This window comes from Eublepharis macularius, chromosome 8 (assembly GCF_028583425.1).
Source record: "Eublepharis macularius isolate TG4126 chromosome 8, MPM_Emac_v1.0, whole genome shotgun sequence".
Lineage (NCBI taxonomy): Eukaryota > Metazoa > Chordata > Lepidosauria > Squamata > Eublepharidae > Eublepharis > Eublepharis macularius.
In genome coordinates this window covers 132,130,547-132,152,768 of record NC_072797.1, presented here as the reverse complement: position 1 = coordinate 132,152,768, position 22,222 = coordinate 132,130,547, and the positions used below count along the sequence as shown (strand labels likewise).

The 22,222-nt window shown below is 43.8% G+C and overlaps 1 protein-coding gene across 1 annotated transcript in view; it reads left to right on the top strand.

Annotated features, from left to right (window-relative positions):
* DNAH6 (dynein axonemal heavy chain 6) overlaps window positions 1–22,222 on the top strand; it is a 364,598-nt gene that overhangs the window by 273,784 nt on the left and 68,592 nt on the right. The window contains 6 exon segments of the mRNA XM_054986586.1: window positions 1,800–1,935; window positions 4,499–4,653; window positions 6,822–7,012; window positions 9,959–10,119; window positions 13,223–13,311; window positions 18,974–19,120. Of these exon segments, the coding sequence (XP_054842561.1) occupies window positions 1,800–1,935; window positions 4,499–4,653; window positions 6,822–7,012; window positions 9,959–10,119; window positions 13,223–13,311; window positions 18,974–19,120 (879 nt within the window).

Here is a 22,222-nt window from a genome sequence, read left to right as displayed (position 1 = left end):
AAGCATGTTGATAGAGAGCAATACTAAGCAGGTCTGCTCAGACCTCAGCAATCCTAGAGGTCTCCTCAGACTTTTATTCAATGGGGCTGACTCAGAATCACAGAGTTGGAAGGGGCCATACAGACCTTCTAGTCCATCCCCCTGTCCAATGCAGGATGAGCCTAAAGCATCCCTGACAAATATTCATCCAACCTCTTCTTGAAAACTGCCAGTGAAGGGGAGCTCATCACCTCCCTAGGCAGCTGACTCCACCTTTGAACTACTCTGACCATGAAAAAGTTTTTCCTAATATCCAGCCGGTGCCTTTCTGCATGTAATTTAAGCCCATTGCTTCAAGTCCTATCCTCTGCTGCCAACTGGAACAGCTCCTTACCCTCCTCCAAATGACAACCTTTCACATATTTAAAGAGAGCAATCATGTCCCCCCTCAATCTCCTCCAAACTAAACATTCCCAAGGCCCTCAGCCTTTCCTTGTAGGGCTCAGTCTCCAGACCCCTGATCATCCTCGTCGCTCTCTTCTGCACCCTCTCGATTTTGTCCACATCCTTTTTGAAGTGAGGCCTCCAGAACTGCACACAGTACTACAGGAGCAGCCTGACCAAGGCAGTATAGAGAGAAACTATGACCTCCTGCAATTTCGATGCAATGGCCCTTTTGATGCAACCCAAGACTGAGTTTGCCTTTTTTGCCACCACATCACACTGACGGCTCATATTTAGTTTACAGTCCACGCTTACCCCAAGATCTCTTTCGCATTCACTACTACCCAGAAGTGTATTTGTGCTTCACATTTTTGTGGCCCAGATGTGATACTGTGCATTTATCTATGTTGAATAACATCCTGTTCACAACTGCCCACTTCTCCAGAGTATTCAGACCTTGTTGAATTTTAACTCTATCTTCTTGGGTGTTTGCCACTCCTCCCAATTTGGTATCATCAGCAAATTTAATGAGTAGCCCATTTACCCCTTCATCCAGATAATTGATAAAAATATTGAAAAGTACCAGGCCCAAAACCAAGCCCTGTGGCACCCCACTGGACACCTCCCTCCAATCTGATGAAACGCCATTGACCACCACTCTTTGGGTGTGGTCCTCTAACCAGTTCTCTATCCACCAAACTGTCCTATAGTCCAGTCCGCAGTCTTCCAGTTTATCCATTAGAATGTCATGGGGAACCTTATCAAAAGCTTTACTGAAATCCAGGTAAATCACGTCGACAGAGTTCCCTGAGAAAATCTGTTGGGGAGAAAACCATGTTGACTTCCCCAGATCACTAAGCGGTCCTCCAGATGCTTACAGATCGATCCCTTTAAAATCTGCTCTAATATCTTCCCAGGAATGTGTTCTTATGGTTGTGGCCTCAGTTTACTAGTTTTTAAGGGCCGTGTTATTCTCATTCATTCGTTGTTTGAGTTGTTTTAATAATGGCTTTTTCTGTTTTTACTGCATTCTTAAGTTTTCTCTTGTGTTAGTTGTTTTACTACCTTCATTTTATTTTTAAATATTACTGGTTTTAGGTTTTTATTACTGGCTTTGAAGGCTTTCAGCAGAATGGTGTACAGAAAAAAAGTTGAATAAATACCAATTTTAGTGGAACTTTCTTCCAAATGATAATGCTTTGGATTTTACCATTTGTTTCCCTCTGTAATGAGGAATTTTCCAAAACAGACAAACTAATTATATCATCATTTTGAGTTTTCTTTTACTGCACTCATGTTTAAACAGATCAATTAATTGAACGTTCACCATAAATCTGTCTTACATCACTTTACAGAGTTTATCTTCTTTATACTAGGAACGGCCTGCCAAACCTGAAATTCCATGGCTTGAAGAAAATACCTGGTTTATGTGCTGTGACTTAGAAGAAACACTACCTTGTTTTGCAGGCATTCAAAAGGACATATTGTCCAAGCACATTTTCATTAAATTAGGTGAGATGATAAAACTCAAAAAATATTGTAAAAGACTTTTCCTGCCAAGCTTCAGCATGTAGCAGAATTTTATGCTTATTGTTCTGATGTCTTGCCTATTTAGACTCTTCTCAGAGGCAAACTACTCATTACTGCTAGCAGCCATGGGTCTAACCTGCGGCTGCTGATGCTATTTAACAACAGAATTTAGTTGTTGCTGTAAGAGCCTCAAAGCATGGTGGCATCATATTATCTCCCCACCACCACCACGCACCTTTTCAAGTGCCAAAATAGTAATGGGGGCTCTTTTGATGCTTGAAAGGAGGGGATAAGATTGCATGGTGTTGCCGCACCTTGAGTTGTAGCAGTTTTTAAACTGCTAAACTCCTCTAAAATGCTGTTGGCAGCCACGGGTTGGCCTCATGGTGGCAGTGACGTGTAGTTTGGGTTTCAGTTCCTTAATTCCCTTACATCCGTGATTTAATGTAATGAATTTTGCATTTTCTCTGTTTGATAATTGCTCTAGGATTATCAAGTTATAAGTGCCTTTTTTTTAACATGAGATGCCATCTTTCATGAATTACATTTAGTCAGGACATAATAAAATTTTCCCTCAGGCTTGCAGTCCAATATATATTTTCCAAACTGATTTCTATACAAAGGAAATCAAATTTAATGTGTGGCATCTTAACATTTTAATGCAAACAAGGGTTTCACCCAGTACTGGACATCCAATAGCTTCACCCCATGAATGCTGTTTCTGTTAGTCCCTCTTGCCTAGAAAACCACATTGCTTCAGTTCTGCAATAGCATTGTCTCCAAATTGATTACAGTCCTGTTCACACATCCAAATGTCATCACATGCCATTCCCTAATATTATGTGACAATCAAAGCAGTTCCTTTGCATGTGATGTTGTAGGATGTTTTGACAGATACATTTGGAAAAAACTCAAGTTTGTCTTTTGCACGTAGCCTCTTACTTACAGCCACAGTTATAAAATCAGGAGCCAACCTTGAGACTGTGTACTTTCTCCCATTTTGCCCATTTCTCTCCGGTGCGTTTTTTTGTACCTTGCTTTTTAACAGTTCCCAAGGACTCGCAAGGACTTGTGGGGTCATCTTACTTTTTCTTCTCCATCATGTCCTCTTTTCCTTCCCATCCCCCATAGCTTCTCCCTCCTTTCCTGCTTCCTTCTGTCCTTTGTCTGCCCCATCTTCACCTTTCTCCTTCCTCCCCACTCCTAGCAGCCTCTCCCTTATGGCCCAGTTGCTTGGTGCCAGCTAAGCCAGGCCCAGTTGCATGGTGGAGAACCTGCAAAGACTCATGGGGGTACTTCACTTTTCCCTATATCCCCTTCCCCACACTATTTCCTCTTTCCCTCCTCCTGGCAGCCTTCATATGCTCACCTTTCCCTATATCCTTCTGTCCTTTGAACCCACTAAATAACTTACCTTTTATCTGTCCCCTAAGCATATATATTTTACTAATTTGCTTCATTTATATACTGCCTTTCTCTACAATGGAGACCCAAGGCAACAACCCTGAGAGGTAGGTTAGGCTGAGAGTGTATAACTAGATCAAAGTCACCCTGTCAGTTTCCACAGCAGAATGGTGATTTGAACCTGGATTTCCCACATCCTTCTCTGAAAGTCTAACTGCTACACTATAGTGGCTTTAGTGTGTGTGTGGGGGGGGGGGAGGCTGCTGTTGAACTGTAGCAAGCAGCCAGGCCTGGATAAGTCATGCAAGTCATATGGCATCAGTCACCCAGTAGTTGATTCTGGGCCTGGCCTCAATGAGTCCTCCTGCAAAGGCCCAAACAGCCTTGGAAAGGTTGTTTGGGGCCTTTGAAAAGGGCCCTCCCTCCCTGCCTGCCTTTTCCTGACAGAAACCAAACCTGGAATACTGTCTAAACTGTTATGGTTGCCTAGCAATAGACACTGAGGGCATCTGGTTAAAGCTACAGGTGCTCCTTTTAGCATTTCGGGTTTTTTTTAAACTGTATTTTTTTAAATTTAGATTTCATATTTTTCTCAAATGTGGGACACTAACCGTGGTTATTGATAATCAAGAATCCTGTCTTAACCAGTATTTGAAAACTAAAGTGGTTATGTAAAACCTGGTAAAGAAGCAGCCGTGATTAAGACTGTAATTCTGGGTACACTTGCTTAGGAATAAGCCCCATTGAAATCAGTGAGGCTTCCTTTTAAGGAAACATGAATAGAAATGGCTATAATGCAGATAAGGAAAGGACTGCACATTTCCATGGCTGACACCATGACTCTCAGGTCATGCAGCCACCGTTATCTCTTCAGATCTAAGACATAGTTAAATGTAAATAGTCAATCCTACTTCAATCAAAAATATATGTACAACTTCTTCCAACACATGCTGTTTCAGCCCATCAGTGTTCATGACAGTATTCTTGACCTGTCTTTCCTGTTCAGAAAATTGACAGTTGCTGAAAACTGAACCCCCTAGTATTTTTCAAGGCATTACATGTCTGATAAAACTGCATGTATGCTGGCACTACAATTTTCTTCTAGGAAGGTATTAAGAAACAGTATTATCACACTCTGTAGGGCAACTTGAAATTAATGTCAACCCAGAAGACTGGGAAGGCTATGAGTCTGTAACTGAAGAAATAAAATCCAAAGGCCCAGCAAGCATTCCTTGGGACACTAGGCTGACTGTATTTCAGAAATTAATTGTGGTGAAATGCTTTATGGAAGAAAAGGTAAGCTTTCTACTGATAACTTATTCTAAAACTAGATGGGATGTCTGAGATGTTTGTGAGTTAGAATAAGGGAAAGAGAAATGTGGATCAGGACTATGGATTGTTCAAAGGATGTCATTCCTTTAAGGCATGCTGGTTTTCCAATAACATTCCTAGAGCGCATGTTTAATCTACAAATGAAAACACTCAGACTACCATATCCCATGGAATCCCCCCCCCCCGCCCACAGTTCTTAACATGCAGCAAGTGAATCAGGTATACACATTAGCATGTGGGACATTTATAATACCAATATGGGCACATTCATACTGCTTCTTATTGGTTACTTTGTTTATTTGTGGTATTTCTATCCAATCTTTATAGGAAAGATGGGATTAGGGATGTGCAATTTGGGTTTCAGATTCGGGAAAAATACCTGAATCTGACCCGATTTGGAAAGATTTGGGGTTTCGAAGGAAATGCCAAAGCAAAGCTTTCCAGAACAATTTGGGTTGTTTTGGGGCATTTAAACCCAGCACCCCTGCTTCAGCTGACTAGAGGAGCCCAGCAGTCAGCTGAAGCAAGGGAGAGGGGTTAAAGTTTAAAATGCCTCCCACCCCCGCTTGCCAGCTGGAAAGAGCAGCGGAGGCATTTGCACTGCAGCCAGCTGGCTACTGTCAAACGCCCCGTGGCTCACCGCTCTTTCCAGCCAATGCGAGCAGGAGGAGGGGGTTCCTCTCCTCCCCCTCCCATGGCTGGAAAGAGCTGCATGGGGTGTTTGCGTTGCAACTGACTACTGTCAAATGCCCCACACGGCCCTCTTGCTTCGGGTGAAGTGAGCACCTGAGCAGCGAGGCGACAGGTTTAAACCTGCCACCCTGCCACCCTTCCTTCGCCCAGTGCAAGAGGGGCAGGGGATTCCCTTGTCCCTCTCGCTTTGGGTGAAGTGAGCACTCGAGCGGCGCGGTGGCAGGTTTAAAACTTCCGCTCCACCACGCTTGCTTCACCCGATGCAAGAGGGACAGGGGATCCCTTTGTCCCTCTTGCTTCGGGTGAAGCGAGTGGCGGGGCAGCAGGTTTAAACCTCCCCCTCCCATCAGGTGAAAGCTGCAGGGCGGGAAGCTTCAGTCTGCTCTGAATCCTTACGGAGCATATCAAAGTGAGATAATAAGCAATTTCCCATTTCTTCACATGTCTACTCACCATTGCAATTGCATATAAAGTAAAGGCTGAAAGACGCTCAACCTGGAGGATAGGCCTTGGATGATATTGTGCATGTACAACTAAACTAATATCTGTTGGAGAAGAAGGAAGGGCTATTTTTCCTCTCTGCCATATGTAACAATAGCTGAGCTTTACCAGACCTGGTGATGAAAACAATGTCAGCCTGCAACAGCAAAGGCCCAGCATGAATGAGTGACCTGTCAAAATATACCAATACTTGCCCAATATTCCATTAAGCTGCCATGAAAACCTAGCTCCAGTTTTGCAGAACATGAACCCTCAAATCCACCAGAATTCTATTTTCTGAATTGAATCCAAGACTCCATTGTAAAGAGTCTTCCTCTGATGGATATAGGGTCTCACTCAGCAGAAAGGAATCCTTGGGTCTAGCTGCCCATTGTTAATAAGGTACAGACAAGATGTACCAGATACTGTACACACATCTCAGTCTGAATGTAGCATTGTGCTAGTGTGGTGGTGGAAAAGCATGATAACTCAAGGTGTGCATACTAACTTGGGAGTAAGTGTCATTCAGTATGAAGTATTTCTAAGTACGCACATATCTTAAGATTGGGCTGTATATTACTAAAGGCCTCGTATATCAAGAGATTGTGCGTTGGATACATCCGGCTTTTTCACTCACCTAATTCCACATAGCTTTTATCCATGCAGCACAGCATTTCTGGTGGTCATGAGAGACCCCTCCTCCTTTTCCCAACAGAAAAAAAGTTGGTTGGATCCAACCGTGTATCATAAAAATGTTTAACGTGTTTATTGTCTTTATAGAACTCGACGTTCTTACTTGCAGTGCATAGAAAGACTTTCAAATTTCCATTATATTACAACTTTATATTACAGTAATTGTTCAGTACAGTAAATTTAAATGACTGATCGTACAAGGTATAATTATATTTATCTTTCTCAACCACCTTTGCATGCATAAATTGGATGTTTCATATTTATAGGTTGTTTCTGCACTTGCTGAATTTGTAATAGAAAACCTTGGGAAACAATTCATAGAGAATCCTCCAGTTGATCTGGCTACTCTTTACCAAGATATGTCTCCTTCTACACCTCTAGTGTTCATCCTCAGTACAGGCTCTGACCCCATGGGCGCTTTCCAAAGGTTTGCAAAAGAGAGAGGCTATTCAGAAAGGTATAAACCACACATTTTTGTTGTATATGCACCTGGACTGTGTTTTTTGTATGACATACAACACTTCAATGTGGAAGAGATTCATGTTAGTTGCTCTGAGTTTTGTTCCATATTATCTTGTAAGAGATGCAACATATGTGAATAGTTTCATGTGTGTCTTGATCTTGGTCTTTAAGGTGCTACTAGACTCGAATATTGCTGTACCACTGCAGAGTTGGTCTGCAGTGGTACAGCAAGAATCGAGTCCAGTAGCACCTTAAAGACCAAGATTTTCAGGGTATAAGTTTTGTCTAATGAAGGGAGCTTTGACTCCCAAAAGCTTGTACGATGAAAATCTTGTTGGTCTTTAAGGTGCTACTGGACTCAAAACTTGCCGGTGGTTTTGTTTCAAGTGTAGAAAGGTTTTGGAAAGTTGCAAGTCTAGCTTTGATAATAAAACATAGTGTGACATGAGAACTTAAAAATGAAGTCACAAACTTAAACACTAGTGTTTGCAGATGTCATAATCTTAATTTCACATCTTAAATAATACAATAATAAGTCAGTTAAGGGCCTTGTGGAGGAAGAACAAGCTACTGTGCTACTAAACCTTACCTCATTGGATATTATTATTATTAATAACAACAACAACTGTGCTTATATACCACTCTTCTAGACAGATTAGTGCCACACCCAGAGCCGTGAACAAGTTAGTGTTATTATTATCCCCACAATACAGCTGGGGAGCTGAGAGGAGTGGTTTACCCAAGGCTACCTACTGAGCTCATGGTGGAAGTGGGATTCAAACCAGTAGAGTGCTGATTTGCAGCCGAACCACTGAGCTACAGCAGCTCTCTAATATCAGTGATGCACAAAAATGTCTGAATACTCAACATGAAGTCAGTACTTTCGGAGGGCCTGAAATATCTCAGGAAACCCCTTACTCGCTTTTTCATACATTATTTGCTGCCTTTTACCGTAATTACTTTGGTAACGCTCCCTTCCCTCCAACTTTGTCATCATCCTGCATGCTTTACAATCCCAGGTAATTTGGGAGTCCCACAGTTAGCATGATGGCATCACACTGCCACACAGCAAATCAGATCTCGCCATGTGATGATATCATCACCAGAAGGAAACCAGACCCAATTGTTCATCTCCCCTATAGTTGGAGATGTGAGGGGGGGGGGGCGGTCCCCATTGCCAAGGCAACTGGGCTGGTGCTCCTTTTGACAGGTAACACTATGCAACATGGCAAAATTTATTTAATAAGTCTCTAGCATGCTTTTCAGCCAGATTGGTTGCCCAAGAACTTTAAAATTCAATCTATAACAGTACAAATAAAGGAGCAGTTTTTGCCACTAGAGCAATGAGCACAACTCTGCTTGCCTGATGGAGTAGTCGAGTTTTTCATCTGGAGAGAAGAGAAACTTCAGTTTTGGAGAAGCGCCATTCTTCAATGGCTCGTGCACTGGAAATGGAGGTCAGATGGTGAAAGAGTGGCACTTTCGCCCTCACTCCAAACCTGAAGCCTTTAGTTCCAGTCCAGTCCTTCAGCCACCTGCTGACCCAGATGCAGTCCTTGATGTCTCCCCCCCCCCCCCCACTTCCCACCCACCCTTGATGTCGATAACTGAAACAGGAATCTCTCACTCAGGCAAGCCTAGAAACCCTGGCTCTGCTCTGCCTTCCTCCTTCCGGGGAGTCTCTCTACATAAGACATCGTACACGGAGACGCGGAAGTGACTTCCTTTCGGTGTGGTCTTGTATTCAAGTGTACCCTGTCTCCCTAGCAGTGCAGGTGTATCCACAACGGGGGAACAAGTGTCAGATCTTTCACTTGAGTGTCCCCATGTAAGATGTCTTGTGTAGAGCGACTCTGATACCAGCAAGGAAGCAGAGGCATCTGAGAGCTATGAAGGCTGTAAGTTCCCTCTCCAGGCCTCCTCCCGGCTGTGGCTACTGCTTGCTTCCTGTAGGTAATGCTGCTGTCTTTCTGTTGCACCCTGCACAGGGACCCACTCGCTGGCTGGTTACTTCTGCAAGGAGAGGGAATATTCCCTCTCCTGTTACTGTTTCCACAGACCCTTTAAAGCCATTCCCCCATCATCAAAGGAGGGATGATTTTCAAGAAGGGTGTGAAAATTTTCACAAAATTTGTTTTATCCCAGGGTAATTAAGGTACACAGTTGCATGTAGCAACCATATAGATTTACACACATGACTGCTTATTGAGGGCTTTAAGTAATTCTGAATGCAGCCTAAGTGTTGGTTTCAGAACTCTTCATGTGACTTTTTCTTCTGCCTTCCCCACGAGTTACAGGAATCTGTTAAAAATAACCTGTACATTGTCATAATCTTATCTTTGCCCTTCTGCTTTAAAAGCCTAAAGACAAGTGGCTCTTCCAGCTTTCACAGGGCAGCGACGTGAGATCTACCTTAGAATCAGACTCTTTTAAAAAATATGTCAGCAATATTGAAACAAAAGTCACTGGACAATGAAAAGTCACATCTTTAGCCTGTGGGATTTTCCACTGTAGAATTTCAAAGGTCTGCAGCTGCTCTTAACAGTGGAGGTGGCCACTTACATAAGAATACCTGACTAATCTTTTACAAAAACAGCAGGTTACCAAAAGTAACTTTCAGTCCAATTGTAAGCAGAGCTACACCCTTCCAAGTCCACTGAAGTCAGTGGGCTTAGAAGGACACAATTCTTCTTAGGATTGCACTGTTAGAGCAGGGAATTTAAAAAAAAAAAAGAGGGAAGACTCAAATGCACAACGGGGAATGATTTTCTGGCATATAGAATAGATGTTTGCTTTTAACTTCATTGAATATATGCATGCTCAGATTAGATTCAAGCCCTTCGAAGGTGAAATAACAGGCATACCTACAGATGGAATAAATTCAGTTTGTTTAAGTGATGTTTTAAATATGCATAGTATAAATGCTGACTTTATCTTCCAGAGTGCAGTCGATTTCATTAGGACAGGGGCAAGGACCTATTGCAGAAAAAATGATCAAGGATGCACTGAAATCGGGAAACTGGGTGTTCCTGCAGAACTGTCACCTGGCTGTTTCATGGATGCTACCAATGGAAGAGCTTGTAAAAAGTTTTACAGAACCAAGTATGTTTTTTTTTTCCTTTACAGGCATACTATCATTTAAAGAGGATAGATCCGATTCAAAAAGTGGAGTAGAGTTTTTGAAGTTAACATCGCATCATTTAGTAATTGCGGGGGGGGGGGGGCGGGGAATGGGCGGTGCTGAGGCTATCTAAGTGAGACTATAGCAGTGGTCAGATCCAGGACCAAAGAGTTCTGCATTTTCAACACAGTGTCTGAGCTACTAAGCTTAACTCTCAACTTCACATTGTTCTGCTGGTTTGAAACATGGTTACTGGTTAACTGGGCAGCTGTGTTGTGGCAAGGCTTATATATAGTGTCCAGTGTTAGAAGTGTGTCTTGCTATAATTCCATTTCTCAAGTTACATATAAACTTGTATGCTGTTGTTCACTGCTTCCTTTGAACATTATTGTTGATTTAGAAATTACCTCCCATGTATACATGTAATTTAACACGAGTTCACAGTTTTCTCCTGATACACAATTTTCTATCACGTTTATGGGTCTGGTTTCACATGTGTTATGCTCATGTGTGATTGGGGAAAACCCCAACTCGAGTTTAATGTGTAACCACACTAGCCTTCAAAATAATTTGCGGGGAGGGTATGCGCATGGAGGCAGGAGAGGCTTCGCCTGTCCCCGATTTCCACCAAGCACACTTTTGCAGAGAGAAAAGAGCTGGGAGGGGCTCTTTCTTTTCTTCGTGTTTGCCCAGGAGACATGTGGAATGGGCAGTAAGAGAAAGAGCCCCCCTGCCACGGCTCTTTTCTATCTGTAATAGTGTACTGGTTAGAAAGCAGGGAGAAACAAAGGCTCTCCTGCCCCTATGCACACACATGGAGGTCCTTTTCTGTTTGTTTTTCCTTTTTAATTAGTAAATAAATAACAGAACATTTGACAAACTTTCACTTAACAGACTTAACAAAATTTACATAATTAAAATATTGCGTATTTCATATATTCCATTCAATCCAAGACATACAATTTACTTCAAATTGTGTTAAGTTTCTTCCTCTTTGTATAAAAGTTAGTTCAATTATAATAAAAGTTTCTTTAACTTTATTATTCTACTCTTTTATACCTTCTTACAATACCTGGCAAAAATAATTCTAGTGACTATTACTAAATGCAAAAAAATATCTTGAAATTGTTTCTTAATGTTTGAAAGATCATTCAACAAAAATATTTTGGGTAATACAGGTATATTAATACTTAAACATATTTATAGGTTCAGATATTTTTCCAGTACTGTATAGCACGAGAACCAATCCACCATGAGTGATAGAAATCTGCCTTAGAATGTTTACAAAGCCAACACTTATCAGAGGATAAATGATAAATCTTAGCAAGTTTTAGAGGGGTTAAATAACACTGATAAATTGTTTTTAAAATGTTCTCACTAAATTGAAGACAAAATGAAATTTGTGAACCAAGAGTAAGAGTAGGGCTTTTTTTCTGCTAGAATGGCATTCCAGCAGTTCTAAAAACTGCCCCCTCTCCTGGCTGTTTTGGGCCTGAAATGGCCAGGATTGGGCCTCTGCCAGGTGGGGGAACACTCCCCCGTATGGCAGTGACCCAATCCTGGCCGTTTCGGGCCTGAATTGGGCCCAAAAAGGCCGAAACTGCCAGTATTGGGCCCAAAACATCCAGGATCAGGCCTCTGTTGGGTGAGGGAACACTCCCCTGCCCAGCAGCAACCTGATCCTGGACATTTGGGGCCTGATCCTGGACATTCTGAGACCAAAATGGCAAAACAGGCCCGAAACATCCAAGATCAGGCACAAAATGGTCAGGATTGGGCCTGAAACAGCCAGGATCGAGCCACTGCTGGGCAACGGAGTGCTTTCACGTGTGGCAGCAGCCATTCTGGGCCCAGATCGGGCCACTGCCGGGCTGGGGAGCGTTCTCCTGTGTAGCAGCAGCCATTCCGGGCCCAATTTGGGCCTGAAATGGTCCAGATTGGGCCGCTGCCAGGTGGAGGAGTGTTCCCCTGCACCACAGCAGCCTGTTCCAGGCTGATTTAGGCCTGATCCAGGCTGAATTTGGCCATATCTGGGCCGAATTGTGCCCTCCCCCCCCCCCCCCGTGGAGCATGAGAGCGCTTTTGTGGCAACCACAGCATGCGTAATGATGATGCACTGTGCGTGCATGCATGTAGTTACAGGGGCACCACCTCCTCCGGGTGAGGAGTTCCCCCATCTCTTTCCCGAGAAAAAAAGCCCTGATAGTTGCAACTTTGTTCAGAAATCAAGCATCCTAATATTTTCTCCCATTTTTACATAAAGGTGTTACAGCAATCATTACGCCTAAGAACAATGTTATATATCCATGACATTTAATTATTTTATCTTGCACTAAAACCCGTTCTAACTCAGAGCACTAACACCTTCCCCTCTCAAGACTGTAGCATTCAAAAAACTCTTAACTTGCATATACTTAGACAGTTTAATTAAACCCAAACTTCTTGACTTAAGTTCAAAAGATACCATTTTGTTCTTTTATATATAAGAGAGTGGCGTTTTCCCATTTAGAAAGAGAAACTAAATTGATGTCCTTGAATCTTATCTAAATCTCTTACCACAGGTGCCAAGGGAGAGACATTAGAGGACAATTTGCAATTATACTTATCCCAACAATATAATAAATTATTAATAACGAAATTAACAAAATCATATACTCTTTTCTATCAGCTTTTTTCAGCCGCAAGAGAGAACTTCCCCCAAACCATTTTGAAAGTGAATGCTGTCACGTATTAAACTCGAGTTGAGCTGACATTTCCTGCAATCACACACAAGTTTAGTACATGTGTAACCAGCCCCTTGGTTTTCTTCCAGACTCATCTCCTTTTGTGCCTTTTTTACATCTCTTGAGTTTTAAATCCTTGAAACCATTAACAGAGAAGTTAAGCAGTGTGCGCAACTGGAAGGGTCTAGGGCACAATCCAGTAAGATCTGATCCAGGCAGAGTCCACTAAACTTAATTGGAAAGAGTTTGGAGCATTGGTCAGTGGATTTCATCCATAACATTGCTATGGCAAAGGCCTTGCAGTTTCACTTCATTCTAAAACATAAACATTGTTTGACTATAAAATTCTCTGATTTTTCAGATGTGTCTATCCATGAAAGCTTTCGACTCTATTTAAGTTCCATGCCAAGTGATACCTTCCCTGTCACTGTCCTTCAGAACTCTGTCAAGGTAATGTAAGGATCTGCCAAGTAACTCTCAAAAGACTTCACTGCCTGAGTCCAGGAACCGCATGAGTTAAAAGCTACTAGTAACATGCTCCTACTGCATCCTCGCCAGGAATGGTGTCTCTCTACAAGCACATAACATATATAGGATTCTAAGCACAGCCTAATTCCCAGAGTCTCCACCCCCTTCAAGTAACCATTAGCTAAGTTCAAGAGGAAGAATCTGAGCAGGCAAAGGCAGAGATGGTGTGTCAGACATTTCAAGGTTGTGAGCGTTCGTCAGAGCGCTGCTTCCCAGGCTAAAGAGAGAACCCATAGATAACAACAGAACTAGCCCCCTCCCTTGCATTCCAGTCAAAAAACAGCTTCAGCCCGTATCAACAGAGTACAAACAATACACAGAACCTTGCAGAGTATGACAGTACACAAGACCTTGCAGAGTATAAGTAGTACACAGAACCTTGCAGAGTATAAGTAGTACACAGGACCTTGCAGAGGATGACAGATGACATCCTGATATCAGGATGACATCCTGACAGGTAATATATTTTGAAAATATAAGTGAAATGAGAAATTTTGTTATTGGCAACAAAAGCATAGCTGTGTTCACTGAGGGCCTTAGGATAAAGAGTTTAAACCTCTCCCCGTTGCACTATTGTAATGATTTTGTACCCCCAAACTTCTGTTTATCCTGGGTAGGGGGAAACATATGGATGCCTATTTAGAACCTATATGTTCACCATCAGTCTTCCTGTGCAGTCCTATATGGGACTGCGCACGCACAGGCCTGCCAATTTCGGAGATTCTTCTAGCTAAAAACTGCTAGGGGGCGCCCTCGCCTCTACAGTGCACACGTGGTCATTTTCCCGCTGAAACAGCTGCTATAGAGGCAGGGCACCCTCAGTTCCTCTTTTGCCACCATGATAGGTTCTAGCTCTTCACTTGTTGACTGGATAAGTAGTCTTGTTTTTTTTTCATGATGTTAGACAAGGCGCTGTTCAAGCGTTGTTCCACCTGCAATGCAAAGATGACCTGTACAGATGGTCATTGTACTTGGCTCTTATGTTTGAGTGAAACCCATAACACGCAGGCATGCAAGCACTGCCAGAATTTTACCCCTAAAGCTAGAGCCGAGAGATCAGGCAGGCTGAAGGCTTCCCTTTGGCAAAAGGCCATGGCGGTCACTGAGCAACCAGCAAAGGCAAAGACATCTGCCTCGTCCGGTGCTTCTACCTCTTCAGATCCAAAGCCAGCTACTGCCCAAAGACCGCCAGGTGTTTATCAACTCGCCAGTCTTATACCATAAAGTGGGAAAGATTTAGATTCTGGGTGTAGGAAAAAGAATTAGATCTTATAGAGTGTTCCTTACCCAATATTCTGGATTTTTTGTTGTAGCTTTAGGAACAGGGTTTATCAAACTCCTCTGTCGAAGTATACCTTGCAGCTATATCTGCTTTCCATCCCCCTATTGATTGAGAGCCAGTTTGGTGTAGTGGTTAGGAGCGTGGGACTCTAATCTGGAGAACCGGGTTTGATTGCTCACTCCTCCACTTGAAGCCAGCTGGGTGACCTTGGGTCAGTCACAGCTTCTAGCTCTCTCAGCCCCACCCACCTGACAGGGTGTTTTGTTGTGGGGATAATAATGACATAGTTCGTAAACCACTCTGAGTGGGTGTTAAGTCATCATGAAGGGCAGTATATAAATCGAATGTTATTATTATTATAAGTCTTTTTTTCTCACTATGCCTCTAAGATGTTTTCAAAGGGTCTGAATAATTTGTTCCCGCCAGTTGCCACAGTAGTGCCTCAGTGGTCCTTACCATTGGCCCTTACTAAACTCATGGCGAAGCTTTTTGAGTCCTTAGCAATTTGTAATCTGAGATTACTGTCTATGAAGATGGCCCTGTTAGAGACAGCTACCTGAAACTGTTGTTTGTCGAGTTCATTCTGTGCAGACACACATTCCCTCTCTCCTACCCCGCTGTGAGGAGATGGAAATTTACTCTTCCTCCGGCAACATAGGAAAACTGAGAGATGAAAGAGCACTCCACATCTCTGCACAACAAGTCAGGTGGGAAATGCCATGCATGTGTAGAAGATTAGGAGCACTCCTTTCCAGGTTTTTAGAGCTAGAAATCCCTCTCCAAAGCAGGCAGCGCAGTCCCAATATGTATCTGCACAGAATGAACTCGATGAACAACAGTTACAGGTAAGTGCAACACTGTTTTCCCCATCAACAATTATAGGTAAGTTGAGGTGGGATGGAAGGGAAAGGGGGATTCTTTTGGCTTGAATATACTCTTCAGAAGAGCATCAGTTGCAAGGCTTGCCTGGATTTGAAGGTGGGCTTTCCAAGCCACTGGAGCTCACACTGTGAAAACCAAAGGAGTATAAACTTTGAAGTGAGAGGTTCTGCTCAGCCCTAGCATTGAGCTAGAGATTAAAATTAGAGAACTGGCATCATGCAGGTGTTTAGTTAAGAGATGGAATCACTTAAGAAAGCAAGAGATTTCAGGAAGGTTAAGTGTGGTGGATGAAGGAGCAAAAGGGCCTGTATACGAAAATGTTGAGATCTGGGGGCGGTGGGTAAGTTCATGGAGAACACCTTTTCTCTTTTTTGCCCTTGACCCCGTTTCTTCAGCTTTGATACTTGGCACTTCATTTCACACAGGCTAGTTCTTGCCTGTGGTATTTTTTGTGGGTATAGTAAGTGGGATAGAAGGTAGGACAGAGCATTTTCAAATTAAATATGTGTTCTTGCCCATTCGACTTTTACATTCCCATTACATACAATAAGAGTGTAAAAACATTTGTAGTTTTTAGGATTTATCATCTCTTTCTAGCTTTTCTGAATTTTGTGTCTCCAGTTGTATTTATTTACTTCTCATGCAGTGAAAGGGAAAGACCTAATTTGTTGTATGCGACAGAATTTCTCAGCCTTAGAAGAGAAAGTATTTGATTTTCTTCCAAGGTCTTTTATTTTCATTGGGAAAAAATAAAAGATTGAAGTTTAATTCCTAATTTTATGTTTCAGAAATATGGATTTTGGCACAAGACCTTGTCATAAGTGAAATTTTTTCATTAAAATGCTGAATGAACTGGAATAACTGAAAGCGGATGATGGTCATTTTCCTTTTGAGGCAGTCTTGGGGTTGGATCCAGCAGAAAATTTCCACTCGCAATTAGGGATGTGTGATTCGGGTTTCCTATTCAGGAAAAATACCCGAATCGGACCAAATTCGCAGAGGTTCGGGATTTCCGAAACGGCCCCAGCATGATAGGTCCGTTTTGGAAATCCAGAATCAAAGATTCCTGAAGCTATTTGTATAGCTTCGGGAAGCTTCGGGTCAAGGAGTTTAAATGCCTGTTTTCCTGCTGCTGCGCAGTGGCAGGGAAAGGGGCATTTTAACCCCTGAATAAGCTGCTCGTCAGGGGCTTCCCCGATGAGCAGCTGAGAGCCGGCTGCGGGGCTTAAAATGCGTCTTTCCGTGTTGCTGCCCAATGCGAGCAGGGCGAGGGAATCTCCCCGCCCCCTCTCACCATGTCCAGTAGCCCGGCAGCACCCTCCCAATGTGAGCGGGACCGGGAGATTCTCCCCGCTCTTCTTGCATCAAGTGAAGAGAACGGAGGAGAAGTAGGCTTAAGCCTGCCAGGTGCTCCATTCACCTGCTGCTGTCGAGGCCAGGGAACTCCCTGGTCCCATCAGCAGCGAGTGAAAGGGGTGGCAAGGAAGCAGGCATAAGCCTTCATCTCCCCTCCAGGCGCTCCATTCACCCGCCGCTGTTGGGGTCAGGGAACTCCCTGGTCCCGTCAGTGGCGAGTGAAAGGGGCGGCGGGGAAGCAGGCATAACCCTGCACCTCCCCGCCGGGTGCTCCGTTCCCCCGCCGCTGTCGGTGCCAGGGAGTTCCCCATCCCCGTCAGCGGCGAGTGAAAGGGGCGGTGGGGAAGCAGGCAAGCCTGCACCTCCCCACCAGGCACTCCATTCACCCGCTGCTGTCGGGGACAGGGAACTCCCTGGTCCCATCAGTGGCAGGTGAAAGGGGCAACGGGGAAGCAGGCATAAGCCAGCAAGTCCCCACCGGCTGCTCCATTCACCCGCCGCAGATGGGGCCAGGGAGTTTCCCGGTCCCATCAGTGGCAGGTGAAAGGGGCAGCGGGGAAGCAGGCATAAGCCTGCACCTCCCCACCGAGCGCTCCATTCACCCTCCACTGACAGGGCCAGGGAGTTCCCTGGCCCCGTCAGCGGCAGGTGAAAGGGGCAGCGGGGAAGCAGGCCTAAGCCTGCACCTTCCCACCAGGCGCACTGTTCACCCGCAGAGCAAAGGTAAGTGGGGGGCTGGGGGGGCTGGGGACTGGGTGTTGTGGGGTGTTTAAAGGGCCCAGCAGCTTGCAAGTGGCAGGACAGGGCCCTTTAAACGATCAGCTGGCAGGCGGCTGGGGGGAATCCCCCCAGCCGCCTGCCAGCTGATAGTTTAAAGTGATCTTTAAAGGGCCAGGTAACTGGGTTGGACGGGAGGGGGGGCTAAGTGGGGGGGTTGGGAGTAGGGGGGTTGCTGGGAGAAAACCTAGTCCCCTGAATAACTTTGGAATGCTCTGAATCTTTACAGAGCATTCTGAAGTGATTAAAATACCTGAATCAGCCGCTTCGGATTTTGGATATTTCCACATGTTTTTCCTGCTTCAGGTAAACCCGAAGCAGGAAACCTGAATATTTTCAGGATGCACACCCCTACTAGCAATAGGGAGAGGCAATTTTTGGCAATTCCCTCCTCTCACTGCAGACTTTAATGTTTTTTCTAGACGTCCCCTGAAGGCATTTTGGGCTGCAATGGGAGTGGAGAGCCAAAACATTCCCTTTGGTCAGTAGAGGATTTCTGTAGGATCCAAGCCCCTATATAGTATTGGTTTGGGGGTTTTGTAGTCATTCTAAAATTTATTAGTGAAATGCTCACATCTGTATGATGTTGGTTACGATAATTTAATATATTTTTAAAATTCTGAAGAAAACAGCTTCTGTAAAAGAAAGTTGTCTAAGGACGAACTCTACCACTTCCACCAATTTTAATAATGCTACTTGTGGCTAAAATTCTTTCTTTCAAAGAGAACATATTCTATCACGCCAAATTGTATGAGCTTAAAAATGTCGTATTTAAGTAAAGACCATGAGAAAGAAATCTTCATAGTAAAAGGTCTTTCTTTAATTACCCTCCTTACAAATTTGTTCCCTCTCTCTCTCTCTCATGTATGCAAGTTACTTTTCCAATTTGTGTCTATTCCAAAGTTCCTTATTTTCATAACTTAGCTTTTCATTTCCATATGCTTCCTGGGGTAAGCAATGAGTATATTAACTTGGTTAAAACCTGGGAGCCATCCTCTGAGTGGAAAATACAATTTGCATACAGATAGCTACTAATTCATGCGTTAACTTGACAGCACAGTAAGCAATTGGAAGACAAACTTACGTAGCCCTAGGGCTGTACAAGCAAATGCATGCGATGGGGACATAGTAGCCACTGCTTTATGGCAGCATCACAGTCCATCATGTTCTATTTGCAGTACAAGAGTATTACTCTGTACAGGTAGGCAAAAATGTCAGTCTAGATATTTAAGGATCTGTGTGTCTGTGAGGTAAGCATATAAGGATAAATTTATCATATATATTCAGGTAACCAATGAACCTCCAAAAGGATTACGTGCAAACATTAGACGAGCATTCACAGAAATGACAGCTACGTTTTTTGAAGAAAATATCCTGGGAAAAACATGGAGAAAAATAATTTTTGGCATTTGCTTCTTCCATGCAATCGTTCAGGTATCTTTTATTCTAAAATATGAAGAGGCAGTAGCAATGATAGCTCAGTACATGCTGTACTGTTTAGAAAGTATATCCTTTACTTCCTTACAGAGGTCTTTGTCTAACATGTTTTTATTCTGCCTTTTTTCCAAAGGATACAGGACAGTGGACATGGTCCCATTTTCTCATCATTATAATATAATAGCAGTATTTCTGAAAAGCTTTTTTGGTTCTGATGCAAAAGTCATAAAAATGCTGTTATCATGTCAATGTTAGTCTAATGCTCCCTATAAAGTTCAAACTTGCTGCTACCAAAAATGTTATGTTAATGATAGTAAATGTAAAGGAACAAGTATTATCACATTTTCTCAAAAGGGAAATATAATTCTCATTTACTGTACATGGAAACATATCTTAATGGTCTAATTGAAGTCATAAGGTGAATAGCTAGTAAGGAGAAGGTAAAGTATTCTGCAATAATTTTATGTCCCTTATGTTAAAAAAAGACAAATATATCTCCACTACACCACGCCCTTGTGGAGTTTCAGCTCCCTGCAGTCTTTCTAGCTTCAAATTCCCTTACTCACAATAGAGATAGCAAGGGAGAGATATTTGAGCCACCTGGGCTTAATGCTAGTTTCATGCAGAAAAGAAAGCTATAGGGTGGAATCCAGCCAGCATTTTCACTCTATCTCACCCAATTCCCCTTCTTACTATAACCCCCATTCCATCCGGCATCTATAGATGTTGTCTTATTATTTCTGATGTTGTACAGTAAAAATATTATAGAAATACTGAAATATGAAAATTCTGCACTAGTCAGAGGTTCTATTTCTTATGCGTTAGTAGTCAGCCCCGTTTATGAAAAGGCTTCCTTGGAATGCTGATACAATTGAATCAGATTTCAATGAAACTCAGGCATGCCTCAGTTTCTCCAGATTATTGCCAGAGTGCTGGTCCCAGGAGGCTTGAGACTGCTCAGTTTTAATGTTTTAACTGAGAAGACCCCGATTCAAATTTTCTCCATGAAGTTTACTGAGTAACCTTGCACATGTTCATTCTCCCTCTGAGGCGGAGGACATCTTGAGATGGGTGATTCCCACCCTCTGTCAGGGAGGCAGGAACTAAAAACTGAACTTCCTGTCTTCCATTGGGTGTCACCCAGTTCCTCAGTTTTGTTCTTGCTTCGATAGGGAGAGCAGCTACGCAGGCACCTCTCTAAGTATGGCCTATTTTCACTTTCACTTTTTTGATTACTCCTTTTTCCCTCTCTATACTTCTAAAGCTTCTACGAGGCTTCTTGCCGCCCCTCCCCACCAGTGCCGCATGCCGCGGCTAGCCTTTCTGCTGCTTCCCTCCCAGCTTCTTCTGTTCTTTTTTAAAAAAAATTTTCCTTCCTCTTCTCTGCCTCGGCAGTAGCTGCCCGACAGTCTCTCTGGCTGAGGGCGTGGCAGGCTGACTATGATGGCCAAAGTGATGACCCTCAAACCCTCCTGGGCTGGATCCAACTGGCTTGTGAGATCAAAAATCAGGAGCAAATAGTGAAGTTGCTGACGTTGTAGCATCAAACCGGTCATCGGAAAGGAGTGGCAGATACCTGACCCCGGGACCGAGGGAGGCCATGAGCCAACATTCCCATGAGCGAGAGAGATCAGAGAATGAGACAAGGGCTGTGCTTGAGATGCGGGGAAGCGGGCTACGTTGCTGCCGAGTGTCCAGGTGAAGGTAAGAGCTGCCCGGAGTTGGATCCGAAGCCGAGGAGGCTACCAGAAAGGTGCTTGATGGGGCAACCCTGACCTGACCTACTTTGAGGAAGGAAGCCATCGCAGCGCCAGAGGAAGGAAGGGACACTGCAAGTGAAGAGCTGTCTTCAGACAATGAAGAGGAGCCAAAATCACTGATGGGAAACAGCAGAGACCTGCTGTGAAGGGCACCAGCTGGCGGGTTGCGGAAGTCCTGATGCCGCAAAGGGTCAGTCCTAAGGAAGCATTGTTTTTCATAGTAGTCACCTTATTAAACCTATGGAGGGTGATAAACATCAGAGTAAGGGCCTTAATTGACTCAGGGTGCAGCAGAGACTTTATTGCTCCTGCACTCGTGATGGGGTTGGGAGGTGTCGAAGCTACCTGAGCTCTGGTCTTCGAACAGATGGACGGTACGGTGATGAAGGGGACCCCCCTAGTTATGAAACAGAGACCACCCCTGTGGGAATGGAGGGACATTGGTAGGAAAGGACTTTTGTGGTCAGCCCAGCCACCAAGTTTCCCCTGGTGTTGGGAGTAAGTTGGCTGTGGGACCACAACCCCTACATGAGGTGGAAGGCCGGGGAGCTGTTTCCCTTCTGAAGCTTGCCAAAAACGTGTATGGGACGTCAAGTGTGGCCAAAATCCTCCCCTCTCCCCAAGACTTTGTGTTTAACTATGGAGGAGAGGGAGAGAATTCCTCCAGAATACCAGGACTTAAATCAGGTGTTTGAAGAGGAGGGGGCAGATGAATTACTTCCTCACAGAGCTAGACTGTGCAATTGAGCTGATCCCAGAGACTAAATTGCCAAAGGCGAAAATTTACTCAATAAACCCGGGAGAAAGGGCAGAGTTGCGTACGTTCATTGATAAAAACCTGTTGCGAGCTTTCATTTGGCCAGCTAGCTCCCCCCATGCCACCCCAGTGCTATTGAGAAAGAAAAAGGATGGGGGCTTGCGATTGTGCACAGATTATAGAGGAATCAATGCGGTCTCGTTGTCAAACGCCTACCCCATCCCATTGATCAGAGACTTGTTAGGTGTAGCAGGTCAAGGGGAAACATTCACAAAGGTGGATCTCCGAGATGCCTATTTCCGAGTAAGAATAAAGGAGGGGGACAAATGGAAGACCACTTTTAATACTCCCCTGGGGCAATTTGAATATCGAATCATGCCTTTCGGGTTGCAAGGGGCCCCTGGGGTGTTCATGAATTTAATTAATGAAGTCCTCCACAAGTATCTTCATAAGGGAGTGATCGTTTCATGCTCTAAGTTGCCAACAGCCAAAACGTTGGCCACATTGTTCATGCTACATGTAGTAAGACTCCATTCATTTCCTAACAAAGTAATATCGGATCGGGGCCCACAATTTGTTGCC